General features: G+C 38.4%; 1 protein-coding gene across 4 annotated transcripts in view; it reads left to right on the forward strand.

The window, feature by feature from the left end:
- GOLGA4 (golgin A4) overlaps window positions 1-22459 on the forward strand; it is a 75242-nt gene that overhangs the window by 18615 nt on the left and 34168 nt on the right. For 2 of the 4 annotated variants that reach the window (XM_037384760.1, XM_037384761.1), the window contains exons 3-11: window positions 8492-8557; window positions 9691-10005; window positions 12009-12056; window positions 12489-12545; window positions 17164-17262; window positions 17796-17934; window positions 19377-19564; window positions 20567-20650; window positions 21488-21635. In XM_037384760.1, coding sequence (XP_037240657.1) covers window positions 8492-8557; window positions 9691-10005; window positions 12009-12056; window positions 12489-12545; window positions 17164-17262; window positions 17796-17934; window positions 19377-19564; window positions 20567-20650; window positions 21488-21635 — 1144 coding nt within the window. Of the gene's footprint in view, window positions 1-3881; window positions 3981-8491; window positions 8558-9690; window positions 10006-12008; window positions 12057-12488; window positions 12546-17163; window positions 17263-17795; window positions 17935-19376; window positions 19565-20566; window positions 20651-21459; window positions 21636-22459 lie in introns of those variants that run through there. The other 2 variants (XM_037384758.1, XM_037384762.1) reach the window with 2 other exon arrangements.

Raw genomic sequence — 22459 nt, forward strand, 5'->3', positions numbered from 1 at the left:
TCCAGTATGCTTCAGCCCAATTGGATTCCCTGCTTGTCTTGTTTTATTGATCACTTTACTGGCACAGCACTAATGTGGTGCTAGTGATACATTAGACAGTATACCACCAGATATGTTTAATGTTTCTGAAGCTACTAAGGTAATTCAGAGTGGGTTTTAAGCCAGAATCTGAAGTGCAAGAATCCATTGTGGAAATATTTATATCTATCTAATTTTGGCAGACTAGCAGGTTGGTTCTTGCCTTTTTTCCAGGCATAGGTGAATAATTTTTAGTGACTTTTAATACCCCCTCTCCCCCCAAGTTAAATAGCTAGCTTTAAAGCCATACTGAATAGGTGTTTAAAAAAATTTTGAAGCGCAGATAAAAACACATATATATATTGGAAAACATTAGGTAGTGTAATTATAGGACTCATTAGACAGCTCTGCCTATAATTCAGCTGTAAAAATGTAGCAGGTAATGAGCTGGTAGAGTAACAAAAATACTGTGAGCAAGCACTTAAAATATTTTCACTGTTGGGCACCCAGCATCTGAGAATGGTGGATGAGCTCACTAATGAAGATGCAGCCAGTTCCAAATGTGCTAAGGAAATATCACTCTTGGACCGTGACTGAGGATATTCCGTCTTTGGTAGCTCTTTGAAGTGTGAAACTTGTCTTGGCTGCTGGGAAGGAAATATTTTGCCATGTTGTATTGATACAGTGATTACTGTTCTGCCTCAGTATTATTGTTTTCTGCCTTTATTTGTAGGGTTGGCTCCTTCCCTTTTGTGCTTGCCTTTACTCAAGCAACAGTAGGGTGGAGATGATAATGATTTAGTGACATTCTTCCATCAGGGTTCTGTCTAACATCTGTGAAACTTAACAGTATTGTTAATTGCATCCTACTGTTCATGTAAACTGTTAGTTATGATGGAAACCTTGGAGTTGTATGTCTGCATCAGTTTATACTCACAAGCTTTTTTTCTTACTTTTTCTCAAAACCGTAACAGTTGGTAACATGGATCGGCATATTTTAGGCTGTTGATAGCTTGGATCTTCCAATCTTGCTAAAAGGGGGTTACATACATTGCCTATCAATTGCCTACCAGGTAGTTTGAGTGAATTTTTTAAATTAACTTTTTTGTTGTTTAAAGCTTTTTTTTCATCTTACCCTTAAGTTTTGGGGTTTGTAATTAACGTTTTGTGAAAGACTTACTGTCTAAGCCTCCTGTTAGAACTTAGCTGCACTGACATGGTCATGAAATTCTAAGGGATGACTGAAAATATAGCAATTCATGGATGCTGAACATACTGACAGATTTCTTTTTTTTTTTTTTTTTTAATTTCAGATGAAGAATTAACTTGTTAGAGATTGAATAGGAATTTTTCTTAATGCAAGTCGCTTGGTGAACTATTTAATGGAACTTGGATTAAGCAAAATCATTCTATGGTGGAATGTCAAAATTTAGTATTTTGAGAAGCAAACATTAGCATTTTGTTACTGTGAGGAAGAAAACTTGAACGATATGTAATTCCTGAAGTTCTTGATGGTTGTGTTTTTAAAAGTGACGTAACTAAGCTGAAGATAATATATGTTACATGTTGAAAATGTTCATAATCTCTTGGTTGATGATATTTGCCATAACCCATTTTTGAGTGCTTTGCAAACTGTTTCATCACCTTAACTGGTCTTCTCTAAACATACAAAGCAATTTTTATCACAAGGATTTCATCGTTGTATTTGTGGTTGAGAATTTGCATGCTTCTAATTGACAAGGCTTATCAGACTTGCTTGTTGTGCTACTGCTGTGTGTTCGTACCCTTGTGCATACATAGTATTTGCCATTTCTTTTTCTGGCATATACCCTTTTCAAGAGGTATGTCTAAAAATGCATAGCATGGCCAAGGCTGTGAGCTTCTACAACCATCACCACTTGACGAAGATTTTCTGGAATCATTAACACTTGTCAGCTTCCTTCTTTTTGTTTTGCCGAAAAGCTCAGAGGAGGAAAGAAACTTACGTGGTTTTTATGCACTTGAATAAACATATGGCAGAAGCTGTAACACAGATTACTCTTAGGAATTACACTTCTAACAGGCTGGGAGAACGGGACTGGTGACCAGTCTGACCAAACTTGGCATATGGTTGCAATGGGCAAGTGTGTCTGGGGTGAGGAAGGAGGAAGTCTGGGAGCAAGAAAGATGGGACCATCTCTTTTGTTAGCAGCTTGTCTTTGTAGTTGCTTAAAGGTGAGAAGTTTCACTGGAGTTTCTCAGACCTAGCTAGTTTTTGGCAAAGCAAGTTAACTATTGCAGTGCTTGTCCCATGCCAGCTTTGGGAATGCCATGACAAGAGCAGCTGAATGGTAGAAGGCAGAATTAATTGTCACTGTACTTACCAGTTTGAGAAGTAAATGTTGGGCATAAGTTCTCGAATTAGTGCTCTGCAGATACCTGGTCTGTCAAGACAGTGCAGTTTTGTAGTGTTCTGGGTGTTGGTTTGTTTTTTCACCATGAACCAAAGCTGCTTTTCCTTTTTACCTTTTTTAGCTCTAGAAGGTTTCCTGATAGAACTAGCAGGATTCTCGAGCAATTGACACTTGTACAAAGGGTGTGTGTATATGTTTGTATATAGTATAGTGAATCAAATAGGAGGCAATAAAATCACATTGTTTAGGGCATATTTTGCTTTGTTTTCTGCAGGATTGGTAATTTTGGTCCCAGTTACTCAGGTTTTTCAGTAATTATTTAGTTTTTTCCAGTGTGGTAGTACATTAGAGAAAAGACACAGGGAGTTACTACCAACATTCAGAGGCTATTGTGTATGACTGTCCCTGAACATGAAGCACTTAATACATTTTCTAAAGGGATTTTGTGGACACAAATTGCAAGTCGGGTAGCATTCCAGATCTTACACATGAAAATATTTTTTCTCTCTCAATTTGAATTTATGTATTAATCTGCTGGAGTCAATGTAACAGTCATACAAAAAAAATCAACCTCTAACTTACTCTGTAATAGATTTGATTCCTAAAATTACTGTTTATTAACTCAAAATACAATTGTGAAATAATGAGAGAGAAACATACTGTGTTTTGGCTCAGTGAGCAGACAGCATAGTTCCGCAATCTCAGGCTATAAGAAAGTTGAACCTTGAACTTTAGTGTGAGTAGTAAAATCATGAGAGGAATATCTTCAGAAATCTTTTACAGCATCCTAACAGCATTAGATTGCATTATATTACACGTATATATCCAGTCTGAATTCAAATTCCAGTCTCTTTATCTTCATGTTTTTCCTCTCTAAGAATTCAAATCTCTTTGATACTGACTTGATAAAATTGTTAATTTAACTTGTAGTGTTTTTACAAAATGGTCTGCTAGTAGTTGGAAAAAATTAGTAAGGAGGATTTTTTTTTAAATGTAGTTAGAGCTTTACTGAAGAAGAGCACTGGAAGATAAATAGTCAAAGCATGCAATTTATATTGTTTATAATGGAAATACTGATAGAATTTGTAGAATAATGAGGTTTTTCATGCGTAACAGAGCAAAGAAGGCTCAGTGGTATTTGAAGATGAGTCATCCACAGAAGTTTAAAAAAAAGTACAATATCCATGCCTGAAATGTCTTTATTTTTGGCTAAACTAGGATCATTTTTGTTTTTTAATTGTGTGTTTCTTTACTTCTAAATAATGAAAACAGTGTTTTGGCTGTTCTAAAATGACCTAATGCATATTTTCTGGTTACATCCTGCCTTTATCAATATCTGTTGTCTTGTAAACTGCTGCATTGTTTTATGATGTTTTTAATAGTGTGGGAAAATTGAGTAAAATTGTGCGACGTTCTTTACCTTATTACTTGATTTATTTTCATTTTCCTGCTTTTTACATTGAATGACAGCTGCTAGCCGGGATGATAGCAGAACCTGCTTTTCTCTCTGAGTATACTATCTTTGCTTTGGATCCCACCAAACAACCTAAGCCACAGAGTGACGGTGTGGTGAGTCCTCCCACCCCTCTTAGTGATGCCTTTAGCAGGGGGAGGCGACTACTGTACTAGAAGGCAAACCTAGTGTTGCTTGTGGCTTGTTCTCACAAAGGCATCTATCTTAACTACCCTGTTGCTAACCCTGCACTAAATTTCACGGAGGTAGTACCTGATAGCTCCTGGCTGGTGTGCTGTATGATGTGAATTTATTGTAACATAAAAAAATTAACATGTTTTCTGTTACACAGGTAACCATAGTCTATACAACTTTTAAATAATTGTTGCACAAGTTGTGTGTTTGTTGCATAGAATTCATTAATGCCATTGAAAGTCTTCCTCTTCATTTCTATGTATGTCTGTATGTATTTAAAGATAAATGGATGTGATAAACGTTGAGATAGTTTTTGTCTAAAAATTGTATTCTTTTTGCTGTGTACAGTGAAAAACTCAAAATGTTATTTACTTCTAATGGTAGCAGGAAACATTTATCTCACATAGACACTGAAATTCAGCTACTTCTACTTGGTAACCTGGCAGCGATTATTGTGGGAATAAATAGTCCTTTTTTAATAGTTTTTATTTTAAGTATGCATTTCTTTGCCTGGAAATATGTTTATAGTATGGTAAATAGAGAAGCTCAGTGAGAAGAAGACAAGGAGTGGAGGAAAAGCTGCTGGCATAGGGAGGAAAGCAGCCTTCTGGCTTCTAATGGACACACGTACAAAGCTGTGTTCTGCTCAATGTTGTTACAGGGCTGGGATGGCATCTTTCACATGCTTTGGAGGCCTGGCATTCCTGAGTGCATATTGATTCAAAACAGTGTCTTTTGCAGCCCCAGCTCATCCTCATATGTCACAATTACTTTGCTTTTCCAGTTTAGCAGGTACTTTTTGCTACTCATGAAGCGGGTGACAGTGACAAGTCAGTGAGAGCTGTAACAGGATAGAATTTTGATAAGCAGATGGACATAGCACAACACAGCATGTTGTGGGGGACTTGTCTCTCTCAAGCTAGATTAAAAAGGTGATCTGTGGAAGGTCTTCATTTGTTATAAAGGGTTATGCTTGTTTAGAGCATGCCCTTAGAGCACATACTCTTTACTAGCTCAGTCGTGGTGTTCCCAAGATTGAGCTTTTTGATGGGGAGCAAATAGGACATTCAGACTGTGCTGAAATCTTTAGTTTTGAAATAGGTACTAGATTCTGTGCGACCCCCCCCCCCCCCCTCCCCCTAGGTATTTTGACCGTATATTCCAGGTCTAGTGATTACTACTAAAAGTTTCACTGCAGATTTAATTAAGCTTTTCTACCCTTACAGCAGTAAACAGTTGTGGGCTGTTTGTCACTACACTACAGAATATCCCTAGTACAGTTGCATTTTGAAAAACATATTTCTGTGAATGCTCAAATGTTGCCTTTTTGTTATCTTTTAGTACATACTTTAGTGGCAGGAATCACTGATTTGCATATTTATATACAAGACTGCATACATAGCAAATAATTATAATGTAAGAATTATCATTAGTGTGTTGCCAGTGTGTATTAATACTACGTTACCAGTAAAACTGATGATGTTCTCTGAAGTTTTTGGGAGCTCTAGAGCTGTACTTTCACAGTAAGAACTGTGGGGGAGAAAATGATGTAGACGCTCATAGGGAAGAGGAGGGCCCATTATATACAAATATGTATTAAAAAAACCCAATTATATACATTTGGGAAAACTAGATAAGCTAAAGATGCAGGGGAGGAAAGTTTTCATCAACACACACAAGTGCATATTCTGCTAAAACAGACCAGTATTTTAACCGTGTGTGTGCAAGAGGTGTGATCCAAGAGCAAACATCATCAAGAACTGTCTGTAATTGTGGAATTTTTAGCATAGATGAAGTTAGTGTAAACTCTTTACCAAGTAACCTGCATGGTTTATGTCACATGAAGAAACAGCTCAAATATTATCGGAGCGTTTTTTTTAAAGGAAAATTGAAAGAAAATGAGTGAAGAAAATGTGTACTAAGCTCTCCTTGCTCCATCATTTTGGAATACCTCATAAAGAGGGAGAACAGTAAAATGTTTTGAAATGCAGATATTAAGTTTTCACGCTTTACAGCTCTTTAGGCTTACGAATATATTTATACCATTGAGAATTATTTTATATTTCAGAAATAGGGACGTATGGAAGCACAAGTGTCACTAGAACACCCTGATCTGCTCCAGTTAAACTTGAGTTCTGGTTTATACATCTTAATAACAAAAAGCATCCTTTTTATTAGAGATTGGAAGTGTAGCTCTCTTTGGATACAGATATAGTTGCCTATGTTTTATACGTTCATAGAGGAAAGAAAGAATTCTGCTGGTCTCCAAAATCTGTGACATCACCCTTTTTAAGACTTTCAAAACACCAGCCTGTGCTCTGTGATCCTGGTTTTTCTGAAACATCTCTGAAGGCTTATGAAAAGCAAGGGCTTTTAAGCTCTTCAAAGACATGAATCTGTACTTACATATAGCAACTTCCATTCATGCTTACCTTTCACTGTGTGGACACCAGAATATGACCCTTTGCCCTAGAGCACAGTGACTTAGAATTGCAGTGGCTAGATACCTGTGGTGTTTCAGTTTTTATATAAAAGATAGCCACTGTATCCCTTTTATGGTTAGTATCAATAGAAAGTCTAATCCCAAATATAGGTTCTACTTCTTTTCACACAGATTGAATAGAAAGATGTCAGTAAAATTAATAGGAAAATCTTAAAAGTGGCGATATCAGTTATAGTTTTGAAATGACGTTTTTTAAGGATTCTCAGAAAACAGCATCCATGGTTTTTATATTCATGAACACCTTATGAGATTTAATAATTACTTAATCTTGTGGTTTGAAATAGATCTTAAATATTAAATTATTCTTATGAATTAGATGTACAGACTGTCCATAGTTTCTTTTACTTCTTGTTATGGCTATCAGAATATTTGATTTTTGAAAGAAGCGGTTGTAGTTGGTTTGTATTTCTTGGTAAAGTATGTGTCTTCCGCTGTTGTCGGTCCAGTACGAGCACGGTAGATGCTTTGTAAACGATAAAGCAGAAGATAAATCTTTTATTTGGATTACCCTTATTATTAACTTTCCAGTTAGGGGACGAAGAAGATCAGGTAATGGAGCCAACAATGAAATGTAGGAGTGCTTTAGTTTAAAACTCAGTAGGAGCCGTTAATCCACTAGGAGTCAGTGCCCTGTGACAGGACAGTGCTCTGAAGCAGAATGCCCATTTTGTTGAAGCCAGGTGAAGCGCAATTTCCAAATCCAAACAGATTTCCTGTGTGGCTGGTATTGGTCATTTAGCTTTGTCTGAATCAGGGTGTCTGCTCATTTCTCTGGCTTCCTTAACTCTCTGGATTTCTCTTCTGTTGTGGTTTCTAAGTTCGCTTCACAGCAAACCTGTCTGAAGCCCTTTTACACCAAATCTTTCCTCTTCTACATTTAGCATTTGTGTATACTTACCTGGGTGTTCACACAGAGTAGAAGCTGTGGGTGTGATCATGTAGCAGATACACCCCTGGAAGATTACGATTGATATTTTAGTTGTATATACACCTTAGATTTTACAGCTTGCCTATAACTATCAGGGTACATCTTGATTAAAAATTAAGTTACACTGCTTTTAGCCGATTTCTGCATATTTTGTTTGATATGTCTCAGTGATTTGCTTCTTTTGGAAAAAATTCATATCCAAGATGGTTTCTGGCATGTTTTGCTACTTAGTTTGACCTGGTTTAAACACCAGAAAACCATCAAGATTTGTACAGATGGGAAAAGCAGAGTAGACAGACTAGCAACAGAAAAGTCTGAACGCTGAGGGGGAGAAAAAAAGAAAAAGAAAAAAAAGAAAACCCCTGAAAAACCAACCCCCAAACTATCGTTTTCTGTTGTGTTGGTTTTGTTGCTTTGAGTGGAGGATTTTTTGGCTTTTTTTTTTTTTTTTTTTTCTTTTTTTGGGAGCGCAGAGTATGAGTGAACTTTTGCACAGGTTGTTTTTTCTCAAAGTCTAATTTTCTTCCTGTGCTTGTTTGGAATCTTAAACAGCCTGTCACCAGCACTTTTTTCCAGGTGGTTTCCACATACCACCACCACCTGCCCCCCCTGTGTGTTTCCACTGTTACTCACGTTGGCTGTAAACAACACTGGTCATCAATTAGGTTTTTCCTGCTATCATTTTGTCTTTCTGGTGTTTCTTTGATTTGTGCATAAATGTTACATAAATAATCATTATGAATAATGTAATTGGAGATGTCAGCATTTGCAGATGTCTCATACTAATCCATGCACACATAGCCGCTTTGTAGTTCTGTATACTGCAGCAATCTGTTTTGAATTTAACAAACTAGCTTGTTTGCATGAAGACATCTTAATAAACATTCAGCAGAAAGTACTAAAAACACAGGCAAAGAAAAAGCACAAATGCTATTTGTAGGAATTGGTGAATTTCAGGCCTTGTAGTCTATTTCTTCTAACAGTTGTTTTTCCTCCTGTAGAACTTGAGTAAACAACCGCTCCCCAGATCCACAGAAAACTATGGCAGTGGACCTGCCTCCCCACAGGTATGGCATGGATGTGAGGGGGGTGTTTCCTCCTTCACTGCCACATTGTCTTTGTGTTATGTTATCTTAAGTGCCCGGTATGTATCTTCGTGCTGGAGTAGGGGTGACAAGTACTTGCCCATCAGAATACTAGGCTGTTTTGTTTGCGTCTGATCTCATGAGCTGGTATTAGGCATTGTCACTGATGCGCAGAGCATTTTTTTGTAGGGCCAGGTTAGCAGTACTGCAGGCTGCCTGTGTTGAGGACAGCCAGCACGAGGTACAGGACATTAATCTCACTTTCAAAAGTAGAGAGCATACTGCATAGCTAGAAAGCTGATTTCTAGCTGAAGGTGAAGAACTGGTAGGCTTAAAAAAAATTTAGTGACATTCTTTAATACGTCTCAGAAAAAGTTTAGCTTGCTGAGTGGGATTAGCAGTGTGTCCCAACAGTTGATTGTGGGGGCAACATCATGCAGTGATGCTTTCAGATCGTTCTGTAGCACCAGTACTATTTGGTACCATAACACAGAACCTTTTGTTGTAGAACAGCATAAATGCTTTAGCTGCATAAATCAATAATAGCATTTTTTAATGTTTTTTATATATATATATGTATAATAGTAAAAATCATAAAGTCATTTCAAATAAAATAAAAACTAGAAAAGGACTGTTTAAGACAGCATGCTAGCACTATCATACAAGGTCTTTACAGTAAAGTTGTTCTCTTAATCATAGGAAAATATCTTTGTGTCTTTGAGATAAATACAGTCTTCTGTTCAATGCACCAAGAAGTGAGTCACAATATTTATTTTTTTAGATTTGGGACAACAGTAAATGCAACTTTATTGTAGTTACATCTTTTTCACTTTTTAAAGGGCTTACACAGAAATACATCCGTTTAGAAGTTTAAACCAGAGCTGTAGTTCATTGGATTTGGTTGCTGTCTGAAATTGCCCACATCTGGTAGTTGCATGCTTCATTTTTCTGCACAAGGAGGTGATTCTTCTAAGGGAGTGGTCACTGTTTGGTGTCAGGCATGTGTCTGGCAGTGGCTTTTCCTTTGCCCAGGTCAGGTCTGTTTCCTGGACTTTGGTGTGTCTTGTCTGCCTGAAAGCAGTGCAGAAGTAATTACTTGCTTTGTATTTTTGCAGCTAAGTGACACTCAGTCTTTCACCCAGAGGCTTCAGCTCCGAGTTCCCTCCATGGAGTCTTTGTTTCGAAGCCCAGTAAAAGAGTCCCTGTTCCGCTCTTCTTCTAAGGAGTCCCTGGTACGAACTTCCTCAAGAGACTCATTGAATCGACTGGACTTGGATGCAGCTGGTCCCACCTTTGATCCACCATCAGACATTGAAAGTGAAACAGAAGAGCCGCCGGGCAATGTGGACAGCCTCAGCAAAGAGCAGTTGCTGCAGCGACTGCGCAGAATGGAGCGCAGTTTGGGCAACTATAGGGGAAAATACTCAGAGGTAGGCAACGTTGTGACTCACTTGCCTGGGCAGAGAGAGGAAAAAGATGGGGCTAACAGATACAGCAGTAGTGGATAATCTTTTTGTTTTCCTGTCTGGAGCAAATGGATCAACTTCTAGCTAACATGGACGTTAAATTATTATTGTAAGTCTAGTTATTTTTGGCCTAGATGGGTCAGATGTTTTTCTGGTAATAAAACTTGGAAATCCGTTTCTTCTCTTGCTTATAAATATTGTCATATTATCAGCAATAGAAATTAATTAGTGGTTACTCAGAGCAAGTAGGCCTATGAAGGTTTCCGCTGAGAGCAGCGGCAAGCATAGCTTGTACTTGCATGGCAGCAAATTCTCTTCTGAAACTTGGACTTGAAATGCACAATGTATGTTCCATGCATGAGTGATAGGCAAGTGTTTTGGTTTTAATAAGTTCTATTCCCCATAATTTCCAGATATTCCCTGGAAGGAGTTCAGTCAAGGACTGTTTCTTCCGCTATTTTAGTGAAAACCAATGATACAAGTAGTTTTGCCACTCTTTTCCAAACGGTTGAGAAAGGTGAAGCTTTCCAAGTGGTGGTGTTGCATTTGTTTACTTATAAGTTTGTGTCTGTGTTGTATTTAAAACTGGATATTTGCACTGTTTTTTACAGTTCTTTTAAATGTTTGTTGCCCTTCAATACAAAAATTCCTGTGCAGACTTTTGGCTATTAGTGTCAAAGTCCCTGGAATCTAAAATATCTATACAGCAATTACAGTACTCAGCATGTGCCTGAAAAAGCAGGTGTCTTCCATTAATTCATTAATTGTTGCCTCCCATTGATTTTTCATTCTTTTCCAGCAAGCATAATAAGATAGTTCTTTAAAAAAGTGTATGTAAAATGTCTTGCTGAAATGAAAACTCTTCAGGTTGTGAGTTTGTTTTGGTGAGGTTTTTGTTGTTTGGGGTTTTTTTTAGTGTAGTCTGTCCAGCAAGTATTAATTTTCTCTGTCAAAAAGGCCTCACACTACTTTTTTGAGTTTCTTCTGTTGCAAAGAATTACTCTTTTGGAACTTGGGAGAAATTAGTCTAAATATATGATGAGTATTTGAGATGTAATTTTTTTTTTCCTCAATTAAAGTAGGATACAAAGTTAGCATATCAAAAATATGGTAAGGGAAACTACCCATTGTAGTTTTAGGGTTTTTTTAAGTGCAAAATAAGTATGACCTTGACATTAAAAGTAATTTTGAATTCTGAAAAATCCTTATTTATTTTAAATAAGAATTTGAAGATCGCTTTTGACTTAAAGAGTTCTGGTTTGGACGTTTTAAATTCGTTTTCAAATTATGAAAAATTAAAGGAAAACAGAATATTCTAGTTCCAAGTGCCATTATGCTACTTTAGCTTTGGACAGCTTAGGCAATTGTGATCAAATTTTTAATTAAACTAAATTGTGTAGTTACTCATGAAGTCCTTCTGTCAGCTTACAATGAGAAATATTGTCCACTTCCAGTCTGTCTTTGTTGTCTGGGTATATGCAAAGCACATGGGATGAGAACTTTCAGTATTATGCAGACCCTTTTTGGCTAGATTTGTAAATTTATTTTTTAGTTTTGTCTCATTGTAAGACTAATTTTCCTTACGCTCTCTGGGACGCGTACCCTTACAAATGCACATCCCTGTGGGTAGCTGTCTGGGATGTAACTTTCTGATACAGTCGAGTTTTGACTGTGTGTATTGAAGCATGGCTGTTCTTAGAGGTCTTTTCAGTGAAGGAAAAACTGCATGAATGCTGAGTAACCTCACTGTTTCGTCACGTAAGCTTTGGGTTTTTAACATGTTGGAGATATTTTATAAATGGAAAAAGGAAACATTGAGAAAATGAGAAAATGTAAGTACATTTCTGTCAGCTTTCTCAAGCGAAGTGAAGAGTTCGAAAATGCAGATAGTGCTACAGCTAAGTAAATTATTTTGATAGCTATAAGCAGATGCATTATCATCATTGTACCTGATTTCTGTATTTTAGCTAGTGTCTGCTTACCAAGTTATCCAGCGGGAGAAGAAGAAGCTACAGGTAAGCATTAATTTTCATCCTCTTTTACCTGAAGGCTTTTCTGAATCTTAAAGTGTGTAGTACAGATACGGATTTAATTTTCAGTGCACTCTGTGTGTGGTTACACAGTATGTTGTGTACGTATGTGTGTGTGCATGTATAACAAAAAAATCTGGGCTGCAATTTCTAAGGAAGCCAAGATAACATTAGTTTGTCAAAATAAATGTGAAACTGTTGTACTCCAGCCTTTGTTATTGCATCAGCTGAGTTCAGGTGATAGATTACCAACCCACAGTTGGCGTTTTATGGTAACACTTACACATCAAGCTTGGCTTGAAAGAGAAGTATAAAGCTTTAATGCTTCTTCTGAAATACAATTCAGTTTATTTATAATTATTTATATATAAAGTTACATTTAATAAACCTGATGTTTATTCTTCCTTTTTTTTTAAGGGCATTCTGAGTCAAAGTCAGGATAAAGCACTTCGCAGGATCGGAGAACTAAGAGAGGTAGTTCTCTTTATTCATTGAATATTTACTTTATACCACATATACGTAGGATCTTTCTCTGCCTAGTTTTTGATTATTTTTTTTTGTTCACTTTACAGAATATTTGATACCACATAGCAGGGGTTTTTGTTGCTTGTTTTCATTTATTTATCTGGGGTTATTTCTCTGGCTTCTTTCCTATTCAGCAGCTTATTGTCATACTCTTCAGACAGAGCAGCCCATCATACCAACTGCAGTGCTTTTCTATTCATTGTGAAATCGGTAGAAATGTGTGTGGTTCTTGCAGTGTTGTTTGGCCCAGCAGTAGACACCTCTGTGCAATTTGTTTCTCTTCTAGTATTGAGAAATAATAATGTTGGGCAAAAGCAAGTAATAGGAACTTTTAAGTAAAGATTTTAAGGAGTACCAGTAACAAAATTTAGGATAATTTTTTTTTTAAATACTCATCCTGATCTCAGTTATAAGTTTTACATTGGTTTTATGGATTTGTAGTATAGTTTGATTTCAATCATAAGATGAGGTAGGTTGTGTTATGATTATTGTCTCCTTAGGTTATAGTGAAATTAAAAGAAGAAGCTCTAATGTATTTGGTATTGATAATAAATACGTTGGTCTTAATTAAAAGACATGTACAAATTATTGGGTGGAGGAAATTAAAAGGGCGGGTTCACAAAAGCCACATTGTCAAACCTCGATGAGGCAGAATGTGAAGCTGAAGCCTTTTTACTGCCCCGAGAGCCAGTGCAGCATGGGGTTGAGAGAGGGGCGCGAGGGTCTCTCTGCTCATGCTCTTCCTTTGCTTGGGAGCTGGGTCCCAGCTCGTTCAAAGCCATGGGCTTGCTCTGTGGCTGTGCTCCTGATTAGCAGCAGTGCTGGCACGGAGGTTGCAAGAGCCATCAGACCAGGGGAGGTCCCACCTTTGCCTGAGGGCAGACTAGCTGCAGGCAGTTGGGTGTCCTGCCTGCAGACGGGCCAGTGTCTGTCCCTTGAGGGCAAGGGACAGGGACTGTGAGCATCCAGCCGTGGATGCACCCAGGGCTTATGCTGGCTCCCAGGGGCTGGCCCTGTGCCACTGCTCGAGCAGCCAGTCATTTCGAAGGAGGTCACCGGCAAATTGCGGGGCATTCTTCAGCCATGTGGGGTGTAATGCAGGTAATCAGGCTGGGAGTCATGTGTCCCATGGGGATAGCATTTCGGTTCAGATGTGTGCTGCTTCTGCCCCAGCAGCTGTGAACAGTGGGCAGCATGCAGGGTGTGCTGTGCTCATCTGAGCTGAAGCCAGTGCCTGGGCTGTTGCTCTGTCGCGAGCTAAACTGTCAGCCCGTAGTGCGGAGAACACTCGGCATTACTGACAGAAGTAGCTTGCCACTGTTGGGGTTTTTTTTCCAGCTCACTACAAGGTTAAATGAAAGAATCTCTTTCTGTGTTAAGGCATGTATCTACGTGCCTTAGTAGGTTTAGTTTTCTATCTTACTGGTATTTGGTAAAGTTTGTAAAGCATATATATATGAGTTAAAGCTTTTGATTATGAAAAAGGGTTGGATGTGTGCATACTTATTTTTCACTTCTGTCATATTCCTGATTCATATAGATATGTTATATATATCTCAGATTTTATAGATATATATATTTATAAAATTATTTGGCATAAAATTTAATTTCATTCTTATAAATCTTGTAGATTTAAAGATCCCTCAAATCTAACGCTGAACTTTTTTCTTATTAATTTAAAACCTTCAGAAAGTGTTTTTTGGGTCTTTTGGAAGACCAGGTGTTACATGGTGTTAGGTAAACCAGACTTAAAAGAAAAATTACAAATAAAATGGTATGTTTCCTTTGTGGAAGCTAAAATGCTACTAGTTAGGTCATTCATTAATGTAAGAATTTATCAGAAATTAGTTTTAAAAATCTTCATCATACAGTCCATTTCCCCCTTAAATACATTGAATCAGGTAAGTTTCTTCTGACAGGGCCATGCAAGAATAAACTTAAGTCTCCTTTGAGGCCAAGTTGACGGTGTGAAATAGTCCCTGAAATTCAGCCTGTCTTTTGCTTACCTTAGTTTTCTCCTTTTAAGAGTAATTCCTCAACAGCAGTCTTCAAGCAGTCTTCAGTGTTGTTAAAACAAGGATCAGAGGGGACTTTGGGATCCAAAGAGGACTATTTCTGTGTTGATTTCAGTAAATCTCTTTGCTGCTTGTTCTTGCACTGAGCTGTGTTGCTTTGCTTGGAAGTTTTTGTTTCTAAAGCTCAGAAGCACAAGGCAGAAGTGTGACCAGTAGCTCTTGAGAACCTCTGGCTATGCAGGGTTAAAAAGAGGATAATAGTTACTTGGGAAGACAGAGGAATGGTTTTCCCAGTGTCCTCCTTCCAGCACTGTCCTGTCTGTGCATGGCTGGGCAGGCTCAGCTCCCACAGCTGCGGTTCTCACGGCTGGTATCAGGCTCAGCTACGGCAGCCGGGATTCACCCTTTTAGGTAAGGGGCAGGCAGCAAGACAGCAGAGAAGCAAGAGTCAGAGATGAAGAAAAGCAGTGCAGGAATTGTCCAGTGCTGTGTGTTTTGTCTCTTGTTGCTTTTTCATCCTTTCTATCATCCTGTATCTTTGCCTAGCTAACAGAACCCGTGTTTATGGGTGTTACTTGTTTTTATACAAGGGATCTTTGCAGAGTAAATGGTCATAGAAGCATTAGCTTTGTGGGTTAAATCACTGGGGAAATATATATGATGAAGTAAATATATAAATAAAAAAAACCCCAAACAAATAAAAAAAAGCAAGCAAGTTTGGGCACTGCATGCATGAAATGTATGTGGTTCTGATTCTCTCGATAAGCAGTTGTTTGAATTAAGTATATTTATTTTCTATTAGAACAATAATTATTTAAAGAAATTAAGATACTTAAACTTTAAAAGCGTAGGAAGTAAATAAAAGAAACCTCCCTAACGCAGTATTTTGTAAGATTATATAGATCTGACTGCTTCGCTTAGGCAAACATCTACAAGTTTCTAAAGATGTTCAGCCAAATGAATCTAAGTAAGTAGCAAGTTGTAGTGGGTTTGCACGGCAAGGGTTTGGTAGCTGGGGGGCTGTGGCTTCTGTGAGAAAATGCCAGAAGCTTCCCCCATGTCTAACAGAGCCAGTGCCAGCCGGCTCCAAGATGGACCTGCTGGTGGCTAGGTCGGAGCTAATTGGTGACGGTGGTAGCACCTTTGGGATAACATATTTAAGAGGCGGGGAGGAAATCTGCTGGAAAAAAACCTGCAGTGGAAGAGAGAGGTGAGAATATGTGAGAGCAGCAATTCTGCAGCCCCCCAGATCAGCGCAGGAGGAGGCAGGAGGCGCTCCAGGCACTGGAGCAGGGATTCCCCTGCAGCCCATGGTGAAGGCCATGGTGAGCCAGGCTGTCCCCCTCAGCCCATGGAGCCTGCAGGGGAGCAGATCCCCACCTGCAGCCCGGGAAGGACCCCACGTTGGAGAAGGGGAATGCCTGAAGGAGGCTGTCACCTGAGGGACGCCCATGCTGGAGCAGGTTTGCTGGCAGGCTTGTGACCCTGTAGGGGACCCACGCTGGAGCAGGCGCCTGAAGGACTGCACCCCATGGAAGGGACCCACACTGGAGCAGTGTGTGACAAACTGCAGCCCATGGGAAGGACTCACATTGGAGAAGTTCATGGAGAACTGTCTCCTGTGGGAGGGACCCCGTGCTGGAGCAGTGAAAGAGTGAGAGGAGGAAGAAGTGGCAGAAACAATGTGTGATGGAGTGACTGTAACCCCCATTCCCTCGTCCCCTTGCACCCCTTGCGGGGAGGAGGTAGAGAAATGGGGAATTAAGTTAAGCCCAGGAAGAAGGGAGGAGTGGGGGGAAGGTGTTTTTCTTTATTTGAATGGTAATAAATAAAACTAGTTTTCCCCGAGTAGAGTCTGTTTTGCCCGTGACAGTAATCACTGAGTGATCTCCCTGTCCTTATCTTGACTCATGAGCCTTTCTTTGTATTTTCTCTCCCGTCTAGTTGAGGAGGGGAATGATAGGGCTGCTTTGGTGGGCACCTGGCATCCAGCCAGGGTCAAATCACCACACAAGTGAAGCCACATAGTGGAGTTCCTTGATATTCTCTGGCTTTTCCACTTTAAAATGTTCGCGCAACAAAAAAAGCCAACTTTCTGCTCTTATAAATGGCATTTCTCATGTTAGAATGCTAACCTGGTGAATGAGTGTAAAACAAAGGTACATTTCTGCTGTTTATGTTGACTTAATCTGGTGGCTAAATGAAGAATCCAGTTTACTGAAGTGCAGTCTTCAACGTCCAGGAGAAATGTGTGCATGGAAGACAGTTTTAAGGAGCAGGCTTGAAGTGACCCCTACACAAACTTACTTTTAGGAAGGAAGAATCCTTTGCTTCACATCTAGAGTCTTGCTGTTTTAATGTTGGTGTTGTAATAGGATGTTCTTACTACATTGTGTGGAATGCTGTATAGTAAAAAAATACCCACTTCATGGTTGCCTTCTGGGGTCACGAGTGCGAGGAGGTATTTTTAATATTATTTCTTAATATTTCGATATGTCTTTTAAATTCACATTTCAGTTTTCGTTTGAGATGCATTTATTTATGATTCTCAGGAGCTTCAGATGGATCAACAAGCTAAGAAACATCTCCAAGAGGAATTTGATGCTTCCTTGGAAGAAAAGGATCAACTTATTAGTGTCCTTCAAACTCAGGTAAGATACCTTACTCAAGAGATGGTTTTTAAAACTGCTGTGCCTACCTTTTTCCTTTTTTTTTTTAAATTATGTATTTCTTGTAATGCATATCCATGTTTTATTTTAATTGCTGCAATGTTGTAAAGGTTATTGAGAATGTATGATTATCTAGAAATTAAATGCATCCTTGTGATAGAGGATACCTTTGTAAAATGTCACTCCTGTTAAATATGATTGCTTGATCTGTGCTTAAATACCTTTGTAATGTCTTTGTAATCAAGAACGTAACATTAACAGGTTTGAACTAAAATTGCTTTGGCAAAATGTATGTATTTTCCTTAATTGGTGTTTGTTTCTTCACTCATAGTGGTACTATTTTTGTTAATTGGAATTTTATAAATTTTGGATTTTATAAAATACAAAAAAATTTCAGGTATTTTCCTTTCTCTACTTGCTGTTACAAATTTCATTTAACTCTAGTTTCGAAGATGAAAACATGATCTACTTAGAATCCTAGGTTTTTTTCTTAACTAAAAGAACATTTTGTTTAGGTGTCGTTGCTGAAACAGAGGTTACAGAATGGTCAGATAGGCACTGAATTGCCTGATCCAAATATCCAATCTGAACCACAAGTTCAAAGTCCAACAAAAGAAATCAGTACAGAAAACACTGTGGAACCAGGAAGCAATGGTAGGTATTGCAGCTTTTCCAAGAGATCTTGAATTCTGGGGAATAAGCCTGCTGTTATTTCTGATGGAATAACAATACTTGAGGCTGAATGTGTCATAGTAAGGATGAATTTTCTAGAGGGAGACAATTGTTTTGAAGACAGTGTGGCAGCTAGAGGACAGGACGACCCTTCTAAGCTACTAAATTTGCTTAAGAATTCAAATTTCATATGTCTTGCCTTTGCCAGTAGTGATGACAGTATAATGATTATTGCTTTTGCTGGTAAGGCTGTTACTATCCTCACTTAATAGCAAGGACTTGTCCCTGGAGTTTAGAGGGAAGACTGGTTGCCAGTCTGTCACTCTTCACACCCCACACCCCTTTTTTTTCTTTTTTGTTGGTTGGTTGGTTTTTGCTTTCCCAGGAACAAGTAAAAGCAAAGCAGGTTTGGTATTTTTGCTATTGAATAAGCTGAGTGTTTCTCACGTCAGGAGGTTATTTGAGTTATGGGACTCCCAGTATTATGTATATTTGATTACTAAGCAAGGGACGTTACAATGCTGATACCAATGAATGACACTTTTATTATGTATCCTTCGTAAGAGGTAGTGTTCAGGCGAAGGTGAACATGCATCTTGAAATGGTCTTTGTTGAGCATCTGCCTTGATTTTTGTTTATTAGGATGATATGAAGCGTTAGATCAGTGATTTTTCTTATCCAGTGTCATGTCTTTTGCAGTGCTTAGGAAATAACATAAGATTCACTCCCTAAGAATCCGGGTTCATGATGTTTCCTCTGTCGGAATCTGCTTCTGGATTATAGTGTTACACTAATATATAGGGTTTTATATATATAGTTATACTGTTACACTTATGGTTGTTAAATGAACCTCTGAGTTTGATCCTATTTTCATGCCAGGTATTCTTACAGCCTCCAGAGCATCAGAGCAGAACACACAGTAAAATATTACCCAATGTGCTAGTTACGCAGAGAGGAGTACAGCTCAGAAAGATGCTAAACATGGCCTACTGAATGTAGTATTGCAAACTTGGATACTTTAGAATTAACGTCATACCTAGCACTGGGAAAGCAGGAATCTGTGTGCTTGTGCCTGAGAGATGTGATTTGCTTTGCTTCGTGTTTTTTCCTGCCTGTGAATATTCTGCTAGTAGTATCAGGCAAGTTTTTAAACCACGATGACTTTTTTAATTGCATAGAAAACCTTGTTGAATAATAGTTTGGTTTTGGAGCTTCCATAGTAACTGGGGTTTTGTAAATTGATTTGCATTAATTTTCTGTGTGTGTGTGTAGTGTGTTTCTGGCAGTTACTGTACTCACTAGGAAGTTTTGCAGACTTCGCACAACTGTAGAGACCTGTGAGTTGCCTGCAGCGTGAATGATGAATGCAGCTCTACATTTTAGAAATGGTGTACATATGATACCATTGGTATGTTGCCTTGTAGAGGGTAATGAAGATTCTGCTAAAACACTGGAAACGCTTAATCAGAGGGTGAAGCGCCAAGAGAACTTGCTGCAACGTTGTAAGGAGATGATCCGGTCACATAAGGAGCGCTGCACACAGTTAACCAATGAGAAAGAGGCACTTCAAGAACAGTTAGAAGAGAGGCTTCAGGAACTGGAGAAAATGAAGGTATTGAAAAATGCTCTTTATGGGTAGCTAGTAAAATATGATAAGAATTCCGATATTTCAAAAAATTATTAATAGGGCAGATCATTAAACAAATTGTCCCTGTACCTTTTTGGAGTTAAAGGTGCAAAACCACCGGGAATGAACACATTGAGCAATTACTCTTCTTTACAGCTTTTTGAGTGTGAAACCTTACTGTATGAATAACATGCTATTGAAATGGTGTCAGTAATAAAGTACCTGTGGGAAATTGGGGTGAGGAAAAGACTGTCCTAGCACAGAAGACACAGAAGGGAGGTAAAGTGAGGAAAGTGGAGCAGAGCTAAACCTTTAAGACGTAGTGGAAGAGGCATCAGTTATGTAAATGAATAGAACACACAGAAAGGCGAGCACAATATAGTGAAGATAACATAAGTGTAGTCCCAAAGCTAAATTAATATTGTGCTCAGTTTTCCTTTTAAGGCCATTAATGCTGAGTGTGGAGTAAAGAGTGAGGTGGCTGATAGTTCATGGAAACATGAAAATGTGCTAAGTATAGCTGTACTCAGCTTCAGTTCTGGAGATCAGATTCTCTTCTCTGAGCACTAGGGTTTGAAAGAGCTCTGCAAGACTTTATTTTATGAACCTTTTCCACAAGGCCAATAATAAGCATTACGTTACTTTGCTGAGATCCTCCTGTAAGCCAAGATACAGGTAATAGAGCAGGTGCCTTGGGCATGTTTTTTGGCCATTTTACTGTAGTAGCTCTGACATCCATGCGAGAACTGTGGAGGCTGTAACAAAGCCTTCAGATAACAGATTTATTATGGAAGCCATGAGGCAGCCAAGCACTGGGGGATTTAAACGTAATTTAAAGCTGCCTACCTTAATTTCCCTGGTTTCTGTTCTGTGCTGTTCCTCCAAGGCATAGTGCCGGCTGAGAGTCAAACCGAAGCTGTTTGTCAGAAGGAGGTATTTTCTTACCGATGGCAATGCTTTAAACTTGTGGTTGGGGGTTTTTTGCAGGACCTTCACATGGCTGAGAAGACTAAACTGATTACACAGCTGCGGGATGCCAAGGATTTGATTGAGCAGCTAGAACAAGACAAGGTAAATAAAAGAGTTTTCTTCAAGCTCTTGCGTAGTTTTTGAAGATGTTTAAAACTCAAAATACCTGGCTTTTGGGGATTAGAAGCTGTTACTAGTAGTCTGATGTGATTTGGTTTATGTTTTAACAATCAAGTAATTGAAGCTACTTGAGAATTTTATTGTATAGATACTATAGGGTATTTGTTAGGCTGTACTTAATACTGCAAGGTTATGTTATTTAGGGCGGAACGATTATGCCAGCTTTAAAAAACAAAAAAACCACAAAAAATCCTTCCAAACACTAGTGAAGATGAGATACAATGTAAGTGAATTAAAAAATGACCAGTGAAGGGAAAGTAACTGTAATTTCTTATGAATATGAAAAGTTTCTCAGGGTACTTTTTTTGTTCCTTAAAGCTTTTTTTTTTACCACAGTCTGGCTACTTGGAGTAACTTCTGGTGGTGTGATAAGCAACATGACTAACAGTCACCATATGTGCATGTTCTCTAAGAAGCCGCCACTCTACAATGCTTTTAGGTTTGGTTTTTTTTCAGAATACATACTTCAAAGAAAAGTGTCTGTACCAGAAGGAGGAATTTTTCTGATGGTCCTTAGTTGTTGGAGGAGTTCTTTTCACCACTAAGATAAATTTTGGCTACTCTTCAAAATAGCGCTTGTTCTTACCTTCTTTTTGTTAGCATCTTCTTTTTTCTGACACAGGAAAATACTGCTATCTCTGGTCTTGTAGTAATAGACTAAATTTTATTCCTGACAAGGTTCGTGTCCTGGCTTGAAATTGTTTCAGCTATATGTTTTATTTATTTGCTAGCTTTTTATCACAAGGACCTTTTCCATAGGGCATGGTAATTGCAGAGACAAAGCGACAAATGCATGAAACATTGGAAATGAAGGAGGAGGAGATAGCCCAACTGCGTGCTCGGATCAAACAAATAACTACAAAAGGCGAGGAATTAAAAGAACAGAAAGAAAAATCTGAAAGAGCTGGTAAGAAATTCTGGAGATTATTAGCTTTTGCATTTAAACATGAGAAAGCTTCAGCGTGGTCTTTTTGCACTCTTTCATCAGTAGTTGTTTGGAACGGATATAAAGAGATCTTCTTTTCTCTAATGTTCTACATATCACCCCTGCTAAGCATCATTACTAACTTCACTTCTGGTCAGCAGAGTTTAAGGATGTCTTTGACTAGTTGGTCTCTTACCGATTCAGCTGGAATTAGGAAGGAGACTGCTGAAGGGCAGCTGTACTTTCCCGTTTGTAGGACAAAAGTTTGATAGTTTTGTGTTGGTGTAACTTCAGGAGGGAAACCTGCAACTCCCTATAAATTATCATTATAACGCCACCCATGTTTTACATAGAAAATACAGCAGTGTGTAAGAGGTTGGGAAGAAGCAGAAGCAAGAGGATGTATTATAACCATAATAAGCACTTTCTTTCAGTAACTATAGCAAAAGTATGTCTGATTTCTTTGCAGTGAAACAGCAGCGAATGACTCCTTTTGCTTCAGGCTTTGGACCGCGCGCGCGGTTATGTAACTATTAGACGCTGTAGTTTGCTTTTGATGGAAGTTAGGTAGCATTAATTATGTGTGCTTGCAGTTCTCCTTTACCTGTAACAATTTTAAAAGGCCCATCTGCCCCACCTTTGTTTTTTAACAGTGAAATTGTTTTGGACTGTATCTACAATTTTTTTAGAATAGTTTAGTTTGTTCTCATAAGCATTTAAAGGAGTTCACTCTTTTGTTAGAAGGTCAGATGTGGTTAGTTTGCATAAAACATGTATTCTCTTTCTCTAAAACGTGATGAGATGTT

Source organism: Falco rusticolus, chromosome 4, assembly GCF_015220075.1.
Source record: "Falco rusticolus isolate bFalRus1 chromosome 4, bFalRus1.pri, whole genome shotgun sequence".
In the NCBI taxonomy this organism is placed as follows: Eukaryota; Metazoa; Chordata; class Aves; order Falconiformes; family Falconidae; genus Falco; species Falco rusticolus.